Source organism: Chaetodon trifascialis, chromosome 12 (genome assembly GCF_039877785.1).
Source record: "Chaetodon trifascialis isolate fChaTrf1 chromosome 12, fChaTrf1.hap1, whole genome shotgun sequence".
NCBI lineage: Eukaryota > Metazoa > Chordata > Actinopteri > Chaetodontiformes > Chaetodontidae > Chaetodon > Chaetodon trifascialis.
This window is the reverse complement of record NC_092067.1, coordinates 21209037-21221848: the sequence shown is the minus strand read 5'-3', so window position 1 is coordinate 21221848 and position 12812 is coordinate 21209037. Positions and strand designations below refer to the sequence as shown.

Genomic DNA, 12812 nt, shown 5'->3' with positions numbered 1-12812 from the left:
AGTAAAAGCTTTTGTCCTGTGCACTGAAGGTCAAAGTCCACTTTGGAAACATGTGAAAGGCTACAAGGTCAGAAAAACCAAAGGAAAGAGGAGGCCCGCGATAAAAAGAATGGAAAGAGACAGAGACGAGAGTGGAGAGCAGACAGGTGGATGACAAAATTTACCATTTGTCATTTTAATCACGACACCTCACGAGTGGACAAAGATGTGCGTTTTCTGCTTTTTGTCAAATTTGATAAGTTTATCAAAACTTCAGCTGTCCACATGTCCTCTAGACAAAAAGACATTTCACTGGAGGAATATTTACGGTTGGCTGAAATAGAAGAAAACTGATGAAATTAGCCTCACCGCCACCAGTCAGCTTTGGTTTTCAGGCAGTAAACAAGGGGCATTTATTAAAATAACAGGAATTAGAAAGAGGACATGGACAGGAAGACAAAGATAATGATGTGAGTTATGGAGACAGATAAGCAGATGAATCAATGTCTTGTCCTAACTCTGACTCCGATTGGTTAGAATTGGGATAAAATGCCACACAAGCTGACACATTTGTTCTAGCTTGTCAATAATTATGGGGGTGGCTTAGGCGGCTAAATGGCTCTTTTTAACTTCTTTAACTGTTGTCAAGTGCACCATGAGAGAGGCGAAATTAGAAAATAGACAAAAAGGGCAGCGACAGATGGGAGATAATCACCCTGAATCAGTATCTAATGCTGTCTGAGTCAGGTCAAATACTCTGTCCAACTTCTTTTTTAATGTTAGATGCTCTGTTGACGCACAGCTCGACATTTCCCATTTCAACCATGCGCACTTTCACCAAGCCTTAATCTCATACTAGAACAGGTACAGAAAGGGGAGCAGACAACCTCTGCTTCTAAATCTAAATCTAAATCTGAGACTTCACTCGATTTCACTTTGCATCTCAGTAAAAAAATGCCATTAGTAATTAAAAGACTAACTGCAAATGAACACACATTTAAGGCCAAAGTACAGGAAAAACTAGATGAAAGCTTTTCATTATAATTAAACTCCATAATAAAGGCTGTGTCACACCGCCCACTGTAACAATTGGCTTCGATACACTGTGTGTAGGACTGTGTGCGAATGTGTGTGTGTGTGTCTGTGTGTGTGTGTGACAACAGCAACAGCGCCCTGTTGATTTAGTTCCCTTCTCCTTAGGGAGAAAGTCTGTTGTTGTCTTCCAAAACACACACACACACCCACCCACAAGCACACAATGCACTCACTTGGAAACAAAGTTGCGGTGTGGCTTTTGCTGCTTGATAATTGTTTTTAGGCGAGCATAATTTTGCTAGCAGAGACAGCTAACCCATAACCATGAATCAATGAGAAGGTAATGGAGCCATAGGGGGAAAAATAAATAAATAAAAAAACACACTGAGTGTGCTGTGGCAACGTCGCATGAGGAACTCTCTCGCTGCTCTCTCCCTCTCCTCTGCACTTACGTTTCCGTTGCTTTTACTTTTCATAGTCAATCAGCAAACCCTATGTGAAAAAAATAAATAAAAACGTCTGAAAGAGAAACAAACAAACTAATAAAAGTGAAATTGAATTAGTTTGCAGTCGGCTCACCTCCATAACCATTACTTCCCCCTCTATCCTTCCCACAGAAAGCCAGTCAGGTAAATAATCGCCTCTGCTTTAATTAATAAATGCATCATCCTTAATGAGAGGGGCTTGTGAGGCACTGTGGCAACTGCTGCTGGTCTGTTTTCCTTTTGATTTTTTTTTTTTTCCCCCCTTTTCAAACTTCAAACTTAATTTCCACCTCTGAAGCATGCTAATTGCTCTCCCTTCTCAGCTTCATAAACAACAACAAAGTTTTCTCATTTGGAGGCAGGGAACGGTGTAATGTGTGGCTATCGATCGCAGGGGGAGAGGAGATTGCCCCTGGCTGGTCACAAACCAAATGACTTTAAGATCTGAATTAAAGTGGGCCAGGTATAACTTTGGATAAACACACTGTGTGGAAACAATGACAAAGGCCGTACATTTCAGCGCTGCTTTCAGCATTTTGTCACATAAAAGCGATACTCGTGTCAGTGCACCGCTGAACCCCGCATGAATCCGAAATAAATACTGAGTAAGGCTGCAACTTTTTTGTGTGTTCAGTAGCAATTAATCTACCGGTTATTTTCCTGATAGATCGTTTGGTCAATAAAAAGTGGGAACCTAAAGCATTCTTTAAACTGCTACTTGTACCCAACAAATGGCCTCAAACCCAAAGATATTAATGTCAGGGTCCCATTCTGGTCTGTTCTGGCTTTAAATGCTCTTGTCCCTGAACACATCTCTGATCTGCTGACCTGGTACGAGCCCTGTCAACCACTCACATCTGTGGATGGAGCCCTGCTAGTCCCAGGTCACGGTTCGAGACCGAAGGCGATCAGGCTTTTGCTATCAGAGCCCCCACACTGTGGACCTCTCTGCCTACTGAACTCCGGCGCTCTGAGTCTCTCAACTCTTTTAAATCTCATCTTCAAACTTTTCCCTTTTTGTGTGAAAGCTTCTGGAAATGTTTCATATACGTTATATTTAGACGCTTTTATTCCAGTTTACTCTTTATTGTCTCTCTGTCCCTGTGTTCATGTCCTTGACCTCTTATCATTTTATCTGCTTAATCTAAGTTTAATCTTAAATGTATCATTATTATTATTATTTTAACATGCAGAAAAGCAAAATGTGCTCACAACTGAGACGCTCAAACCAGAGTTTAACATTTCTGCTTGGTTAATCAATGAGCAAAAAGTCACTGGCTAATTTTCTGATGATCAGCTAATTGATTTATCCACTGATCAGCTCTGTAACTGATCTTATCTTGTGTAAAATTTTCAGATTCCAACTTCAACTGTAAGCTTATGTTGACTTTTAAAGACACTAAGATTGTTCTACATGCCTTAATGTCTTGAGATACAAATAATCTAATGTGCCCTTCATCTCTTTTAATTTACAAGTTTTGGAGCCGTTGAGCAAAAGCGACACATTGAATCTGGCGTGGCCTCTTTAAATTGGGTCATTCCAGAGTCGACTTTAAAACTCTCCTGCTATCTATCCCAGCACGGCCTGGCCCGGCACCTGGCCACATTATTGACCTGTTAAGTCTGAGGTCCTGCAGCAGCGCCCTTTAAGCTATTCCACAGTCAAAGCTAAAGACCAGCGGCTTGTCCTTTTCTGCCTTCATGCTCTCCAACAATCTGCCTGTGGAGATCTTTTTATCAAAAAGCCCAATTTGAGTTAATTCTCCTTCTTCCTATTTCACTCATTTTCAGTCTGGCTCGTTTTAAATCCTGATTTTTTTTCATTCATTGCTGTAGGTCACAAAATGTAGAAAACTCTATATCACAGCAGTCTATGCAATCGTACAGAAGCACAAAGCACCACACTGAATAAGTGGGAGGTCGGGGATACGAATGGCTGCCGTGAGCGACTCCACCTGTTGACACAAAACGCTGTGGCGGCACATCGTTCTTGTAACTAAATTCACTAATTGAATTCATGCATTAGATTTAATTATTACATTTAGATTGTACTAACTGTGCTTCCTGATGCACATGCACATAATACACTTCTCTTACGCAGCACTGAGGATTCATGGCCCGGCATGCTGCGACTCCTCCTTGTGATGCACGTTAATGTAACACAAACACAAAGCCCAGATCTAACGAAGGCTCTCCACCTCAGCACACAAAAACCCTGAGGTGCATTTTTCATGCCTCGATAAGGAACATTTATTTATTTTGTATTCTCCTTTTAACTACACCTCGATGAGGTCTGACAGTAGCCCGGTACAAAGACGTGAAGCCTCTGACTCTGACTCGAAGATCACGGTGGAGTGGTTTAACTGTGACGCGCCGCAATAAACCTGTCCATTTGTCATAGCAGATTAATTTTAGCTCCTTCGAGAAGAACTCATTTTGGTTGCTCAGGGTGATTTTCTTTCTTCATCAAAAAGCCATGGAAGCTTAAATGTCATAGTGCAGTGAGAGAAGGCAGCAGACTTTACAACAGAAAAGTTGGTTTTGAAGCCAGACTGAAAGCGACGAGGCTGCAGAGACAAACTGTACTCAGTGATACCTCCACTGAGTCCCTCAAAGAGCCTGACTAAGACTTGTTTTGTTAACAGGATGGGTCTGAAAGGATAAAATTGTATTATTTGTCCAAATAAGGAGCCTGAATTTGGCTTTATGAGTGTGAATCACTACAGAGATTCAATGTCCACTGAGCTAATAAATATTTTAGTTTTTCAATGACGTCAATGTCAGTTTCAGGAGGTTCTTTTACCCATGTTTGAATATTCACTGACAAATGAAAGTGTTTTATAAAAAAACAGTGTGAAAAACTCAACAGTGATACAAACGGTTTGGCAGAGAATTAAAAAAACCTGAAAGAAATCACTCGGCTGATACTCAGCTGTTAACATTTGCCAGGTTTTTGGTTTAGCTCCTGCTCTATCATCAAAGCAACCCATAAGAATTAGCACAGTTCAGTTCAGGCTATGCTATTCAGGGCTCGAGACTGACGGCATCAAGTCGTCCTTGAAGTGATGGAAAATATGTTTGGGATGAACAGAGATGATGGGATGAAAGGGGTTTTTGTATGCCCTGCAATGTGTTTGGCTAATAGAGCTAATAGAGCCAACAGAGCTTACACCTAATGGAGCTAATAAAGCTAACAGAGCTAACAGCTAACACAGTGTCTGTTCAGGGGAGGATGGAGGGTTAAAAAGTGAACTGCAGTTTAATGTGACGAGGCAACATGTTTATGGTAAATTAAAAAAAAAAAAAAACTGTCAGGAGGAAGAGACATATTGCCAGTGTCTGATGTAGCAGAGAGATGTCAGAACTCTACAACAAAATTGGATAACCAGAAATTTCCATAATAGCAGCAAATCTGCTTAGCAACAGCAGCAAACAAAGTCACGCAGTGTGACACCTGGTACCGGCGTGGGAGGTGATTTCTTGTAAGCGCATTGATAATTTACCCATTATTACTGCATCACAGATGTGTTTCTGAGCTTCTTCCAGCATGACTCAGACAGCCTGAGCTCCGGAGCGGATATGCGAGGACGTGATTATGATTCTGCGATTTGAAAAACAGTACCTGCAGGATGACAACTGAGTCAAATCTCTACTTATCTCCTCTCTGTCTCATCCTCGGTGAAAAGCAGATCACATCGAGTCGCATCAGCTCAGTGCCTACAGGAGCCATTCACGTCAAAGGGCAGCTTGCGACTGACAGCGGAAGGGCCTTGATCACCAGGCAGACGCAGCGAAAGCACTGATCTTTCTGATAGCTGAAACCTCACAAATACACACCGTACAGAGACGCAGGCGTGTACGTACGCACACGATGATCACATGGAAGCCTGATGATTGACAGGCTGATGAAAGGCTGACCACATGTTAAAGTGATGCTTTCACCTGACCTGCGTGTCTGTGGACTTGCTTTTCCATGTGATTATAAGTGTATGAGTTTATCCGAGCTCCTCACCCTGTGTGCGTCGCTTTCATGTCCTCGCCGCCGTGGGTCGAGCTCTTCGTAAGGCGGCACCATTCCTTCTCGCCTCGCCTGCTGGTATTCTCTTCTTAGCTGCTGGATCCTGTCCACGCTGCGAACACACACACACACACACACACACACACACACACACACACACACACACACAGAGGAACAAAAGCACCAAATTTGGTTAGAGAAACAAGAAACAGACCAAATTCACTTCACTTTGGGATTCGGGATCTTTTTTTTTTTTTTGCATTTTGACAGAAATCATGTTCACTGAAGTGTCACACTGCAACTGAGTCACATCAGCATCAAGATAATATAAAACACTCCGAGAACTTTGACTGACATCACTGCCGAGCAGCTGTCCTGAAGATGAGCCAGCCAATGGAAGCCATCTGTTTACTCAAACTGCTAATTTGCCTGACAGAAGCCTGCAGAAGTTTGACTGCAGAGATGACGCAGGCCCACCTGTGCAACATGCACACACATGTACGTGCATGCAAACAGACACCCCCCCCACACACACACACACAGCGATCAGCCTCTTGATCGTTCTGCCTACATCTATATCTGTTTTTCCATCTTTTCTTTTTTTCTTGCACAAGCAAAGAAAACAAAAACATCAATCATATGAATATTCCTTCTCTCTGTCGACAGGGGAAATATTCAGCATATCAACAATGAACCCTGGGAACCCTTGTGAGTCATTCACACACACACAAATCCACACACACGCCATATTATAAACATACATGTGCCCATATGCACCATTAGAACTACACTGTGCAGTTTCATAAGCCGAGCTAATGGAAGGAGGAAAGACACGTCGATACGCAATCAGGTGATTCATGAAAAGTCAGGAAAATTGCAGCACACTTTCTTGCCGTCTCCAAGACGATGAAGAAAACCCCGCCTTCTGAGAGGTCACACTGATCAGCACTCATGTGACCCTAAATGCGACACGAACTTTGGTTTGTAATTGTCCCCCAGTCAAAGACATATTTGTACCAACTGCAAACCTTAGCACAGTGCTAACAGCTAACTCGAGACTGGGCTAGACTCACTGTTTGTCTCACTTTGGGAGGAAAACAATGTAAAAACCCTCGATGCAAGAGCCAAACAGCATATACACAAAATAAAGGAATAAACACACAGAGATTAGGGAGGAAAAAATGAACACTTATATCTCCAGAGGCATGCTAACAAATCCTCAGCAACATGCTCGACAGTGATGTAGCTGATTAGCAAACAGACTTACGAAGCTAATGTTGTTTACATACATTTTAAAGGTACAATTTAGATTCTGTTTTCTATTTTCTCTATTTTTGTTGATTTTTCCTAGTTTTTCTATATTTTCCTATCACAGAAAAGGACCTGCTATATTAGTTGAAACTAATGTATTCCTACAAAACAGCGTCTATACTACCCTGAGATCAAAGCTCCGACCAACAGAACATCTCAATCTCTCTTCACCTCTTCTGCTTCTTCTTCTCTGCTCTTAACCCGTCATTCCACTTTGTCTCTTTGAAACCACGAACCCGGAGAGCTGATTGAATGATGATAAGAGCTCTGCCAAGTCTCACGTCTCATATCATGTCCACTGCATCTGCTCTCACCCTCGCAAAACACAAACGACACCAAACTACTTCAGTGTCTTTTCGCTGGACTGTTTCACTTTGTTGCATCTGTTCAAATATTTTAAATTCTAATATTAATTTGTGATAATTTATATTGAATATATAAAATGATTCAGTGTTTAGACTGAATACAGTGCACAGCCTGTCTTTCATTCATTCTCTTTTTCCAACTTCACTGCGGGCATGGAAGCGACATTGTAGACAGAGAGAAGCTATTTATACACAGTATATACAGCACAGAGAAATGCATTATAGTGAAACACAATCTAGTCTCAGTGTGTGTGTCTGCGGCTGAGAGTATTTGTGTTCCATTTTCTATCCGAGGAGAGTAAGACAGCTGCGTCAGCAGCAACACACAACATCCACTGAGAAGATTTGGAGCAGGGTGAAATCAGATGCTAACTGCACTTTACGACTGAGCGAAGCACATTCTTTAGCCTTGACTGCTCTGTCACCTTGTTTTTCTTTTCTAAGTCAAATGTTTCTTTTGCAGTTAAGTTTTTATAAATTTCTACATCAGTTTTATTGAAGTGCCATTATTAACTTTTTTTTTTTTTTGTTCCAGTCAAAATGTGCTATCTCATTTATCACCGCCTTGTTCGTTATCATGGGGACGACAGTTTCTCAGAATGTAGGAGGCAGACAAATATCTCGGGGCAAGCTGGCAGATCATGACAGGAGTATCACGCAGACAGAAATAAACACTCATATTTAGAGGCGATCGATTCGTATCCCACATCTTCCCTTTGCTCAAGCCCTCACGCTCCGACCACGCCTCTCTGACTGCATGTGCTCGAGGAAAGGAGCAATGTCCTAAATACAAGAGTGACTGGGAAATCCTCTCCCTGCCCCCTCAAGACAGATTCATCAATAACATATTGTGCATCTAGAGCTGCCCATGACAACTCACAAATCCTCGTTAAACTGGATGTCTCTCAACACCCGTCTTGTCAGTGTGTTTATGGGGTTTCTGGTCCACTGTTGGCTTCTTGTGAAGTGTTTTAGTCTTGAGTGGTATCCTATTCTTTTTTATTAGATGAATTGGAAATTAGAAGGAGGGTTAAACATGAGAACAAAGGCTTACGGTCTGTTTAAACACAACTTGCAGTGCATTTTAAAAGTGGCACGATTGCATATAAAGTCAGTGGGAGGATTCAAACAGACGCTGAAAAATGTTCAGCTTCAGCAAAAAATTTGCACTTATCCTGAAGCTGCTGTTGGACGACGGTGAAATGTATTCTGCTCTGTTCTATCCCCTGCAGGCTCGGTCCACTCCTTTTTTTTTTTGCTGTGCTGTTTCATGTTTATGCATCACAGTAGAAATGATTTGTGTCACAAAGAGCTCCAGATGATACACACCTCACACTCACGCACACACCTAAGCACCACCTCACCCCCTGCTCCACTTTATTGACAGAAGGGCTGGAAGGAGAGGGTGGTAAAATGTACACAACGTTCATTTTCTGCCCACAGACGCACACACACACACAAGTAAACACATACACCCACACACACACACACAAAGGGTACTTTATACGATTTATGACGGCACATAAAAGGCAGCGTGTGGGCTGGAGACGAAATAAATATGATAAACAAAGACATAACACAACTCTTGCACAAACACACATGCAAATATTTCCATGACCACAGGCTGAGGAAGCTATTGATTAGCTTTAGAGAAACAAGCAAGCCACAAGAAAAGCAGACTTGTATGACTTCACTTTTTTACTAGCTTGCAGTCATTAAACACCAGTGGGATCGGCTCATTTGGCGATAGCCCGAAGGCGCAGCGTTGCTCTGTGCTTGTGCGCGATGCATGACTCTGCACAGAAAACATGTCTGCGATGAAATGATTTCACTCTTTAAGTGCTTCAATCTCACGTCTGGAGTAACATCAACTGAGTATATGGCATTGATTTGGGTATAAGGATGAGTCATGTACCAAGCGTGCATGTTTCAAAATAAAAGCACGGGCCCGAGCTTCAGTCCAGCAACAGACTCATCTTTCTTTCTCTTTTAGACACACACATACACACACGCACAAACCCAGAAAGATCAATCTCTTGCTCTTACTCTGTCATACCAATAATAATTCTATAAATGTTTAAAATCAGAATCAGAAACTCGGCACAGCTGTTAATAATAGCATTATTAATAATTAAGACTTCTGTTCCATTAATAACACTGTGCGATATGACCTAAAATACATCAATGTCCACAGTAAGGGAATATATCCTTGTTATTAAAGCCCATAAATATTTACAAGCCTGGTTATAAAGGGTGCAATTTCTTATAGTAACACCTTTAAAATGTGTTTTCGGGCTCGCTTTTAATCAGTTTTGGGATCTTTGAGCTGTCTAAAAGTGAGACTCAAGCTTAAGCTTAAGTGTGATCACAGGTCATGTATGTTTTACATTCATTTCTCATGATATGTGAGATCTGTCAAACAAGCTCCATTCAAGAAAAATATACTATGCGCATGTTAAAGTTCTATTATTTATTTAAGCTTTAATGTCCACATTTAGTTGAATACCTTGAAAAGGAATTATTGGCCTGGTTCACTTCAAGCTAGACTCACTAACAACATCAATAATTAAAAAAACATGCTGGTTGATGAGGCAAATCCATTACCAACAAATCCCCCTGATGATCTATTGGTATTTTCCTTCCATCGGGAAAATTAATAAAGGATGTACACAAAGAAAGAGAGAAGAGATGGATGCAACAGAACAGGGTGAGACAAGGAAAGAGGGAAAGAAGAGGTCAAGCAAATGTTTTTTAGTGCTCAGTAACAGATGACTTTTAGCTGAAAGGTTTCATAAATCTGACACAACACGGCCAAAGGACGGCGGCGTAGCCTGCCACACAAGCTGCAACACACACATGTTAGCGTGCAGCTGCACACATTCAGGGACGGGCAAACACACAGGTGATGTATGGTCTCCTCTTAGATGTGTCACGAGGGGAATATGCCACTCTCAGCTCAGTCTGATTTATCGCATGCTGGGAAATGTGTGTGTAAAAAAAGAAGCTACACAAAACCACGGGAACCTGTAGGAGGTTTGCAGGTGCAGGCGGGCGCTGCTGCAAAACTGGAACTGTGCAGACTCTGATGTGGAGCGTTACAAGTCAGGAGCAGAGGAAGTAAAACTGTACTTTACTTTCTAAATATGACAATGTGTGTGTGTGTGTGTGTGTGTGTGTGTGTGTGTGTGAGACAGGCAGGGTGAGTGGCAGTCTTCTTGGAGGACAAGAAAGGGATAAAAATGCTATCGAGTGGCAGAGCAGTTGACCTTCTGAAAAACCGAAGCAGGATTTCCTTTCATTAGCACAAACCCAAAGTCATGACAGCCATTTGGAAAAATCAGCAAAGCTTGAACTGATTTAGTAGCTTAAGAGATGGTACACACTGTAAATGGCTCCTTCACCCTTTTCAAGGACATTTGTGACTTTGCATCCTGCTGATGCTGATCAATGCAGCAAGACAACTGTTTGTTTTTTAGCTTTAAAATGTCAGAGTTACAGACGACTGGGTTATCCTTTTCAACAGTAAATGAACATCGACTTCCTTTTAGAATTAGATGAAATAAAGCAGAAAACCTTTTCAGCCAATGATGCAAACTGCAGCCTGATCAACTTCAATATTCAACATTCAGATCATTTAACCAGTATTTTCGCTATTTGAACCCATAAATGAAATGGACACAGTAATTCTTTCATTATTTTTCGGCTGGACTCACCGACAGGACACGAACCACAGTCGATAACTATGTGGAAGCGCGACAGAAGAAATGCAGTTTAATATTGACTGAGGATGACAAGAGGGAGTTGTAGTCTTTTTCTTTCCACATGTACACAAATGCTGGTGTGTGTGGGTGTGTGTTCTCCCTGGTGTCTAGTTGTAGAGCAGAGGATCGTTATCAGCTGTGTCTTACAAGGATCAACTAGATCACAACAGCGGACACAGGTCAATGCATTATCTCACTCTGTCCCTGTATCTTGTATCTCTGTTTCTCACACACACACACACACACACACACACACACACACACACACACACACACACACACACACACACACACACACACACAGGATTACTTGCACGTAACAAAAACAACTTAGTCAATGGTACTCTCCCTCATGTGTTGGCACGGATATGAGCTTTCTTTCATTATACGTTCTATCATTTTGACGTTTCTGTGATGTATGCAATTTCCCTCTCACATTTTTCCTCACTGTGACTCATTTGGGGCCGTAAATATTCACAATTCTGTCAGTCTTTTCTCCACAATCCATTTTCAGTTCCTCTCACCTCCATTCATCCTTCTCTCGCCTCGTCCTACCCTCCACAGTTTGTGCAGGTAATCATCTCTGCTGTCATTTCCATTCCTACCTTGATACCATCCATCTCTCCTTCCCTCCCACTCCATCTTAATCTCTTCATCATCTGCTCATCTCCATCTCCTCCGCCCTGCCTCCCTCTCCCCTCCCTCCGCATCTCCCTCGCCTCTCTCTTCATCATCTTCCTCCTCCTAATCTCCCGAGCCTGCGCTGGGCTCTAATTAGCTGACGTCTCGACTAATGAAGTTTGACAACAAAAGATCAGCACTGCTGGCAGGTGGGTCAGAGGGAAAAAAAGAAAAAGAAAGGGGCGAGAATAGAGAGAAATGGGGAGTGTATGAGGAGTGTATGTGCTGTCAGTTGCTCTTGTTCCCTCCTTTCCTCTGCCGGCTAACAGGAAGTGACACTTGTTTTTTAAATGCAGCTGACAGGATATGACACTGCTCCTTACATGGCGCCGTCTAAGCATGGGGAGTAATTAGCGCTCTATCGACTGCCATGACATCAATCAGACGAGCTGCCTGAATGCCCGCGTGTGCGAGAGAGACGCTCACGGTGGCAGAGGAGGCTGGCATCCTATCGTCATGACAATCGCCGTGTGTGTGCGTGCGTATCGCGCAGATTGAAAACTGTCTGGCGTAACATTATTTAGACAAGCCGTGTGTGAGTGTGTGACAAACAGAGAGAGAGGCAGTGCTACAGGTGGTAAACTGGCTGGCATGAAACCGCGTAGGCAGGACGTCTGGCTCGACGTTCCCTTTTGACTTTAACAGCCGCGCTCGTGGCAGGAGGCCGAATTGCCTGATGCCTCTGCCAAGCACAATAGCTGTGGACGGCAACTGTCTAGAGCTGGATTAATACTTGACACCAGGGGTTACCTACAGCGTACGTTTGGGTTTAAATTTAAGAGGCAAAAGCAGACAGATGTACTGTACTACCGTTAATTTTGTCTTTTTGTAATGAAGAGTGCTGACTTTTTTTAATCATTTTACCCATATAAGATTTTATTCTATCATCTGATGAAAAACACAGGTTAAATGACTAAAAATGTCTGAAAGCGTCCAGTCTAGAAGATGTAAAATTAATAATGACAGCAACAGGGATTGGGAGAAAGAAACAGGGTGACATTTGGGGCTATTTGCATGATAGTGACACTGGGGATAGCTTTACTATGTCAACGACAAGGATGTTGTCTTCGGTCTCAATAATCTCAACCAGCATCAGAAATCGGCAGGAGAAAACACAGGAAGCCCGAGCGGACCAATCACAGGTTTTCTACGGCCCTTTAAACGGTCCCCGTTCTCC

At 42.4% G+C, this 12812-nt stretch overlaps 1 protein-coding gene across 3 annotated transcripts in view; it reads right to left on the bottom strand.

Annotated features, from left to right (window-relative positions):
- The window catches only part of pard3bb (par-3 family cell polarity regulator beta b), a 189134-nt gene that overhangs the window by 48077 nt on the left and 128245 nt on the right, over positions 1-12812 (bottom strand). For all 3 annotated transcript variants that reach the window (XM_070976180.1, XM_070976177.1, XM_070976179.1), the window contains exon 22: positions 5512-5629. In XM_070976180.1, the coding sequence (XP_070832281.1) occupies positions 5512-5629 (118 nt within the window). The remainder of the gene's footprint in view (positions 1-5511; positions 5630-12812) is intronic.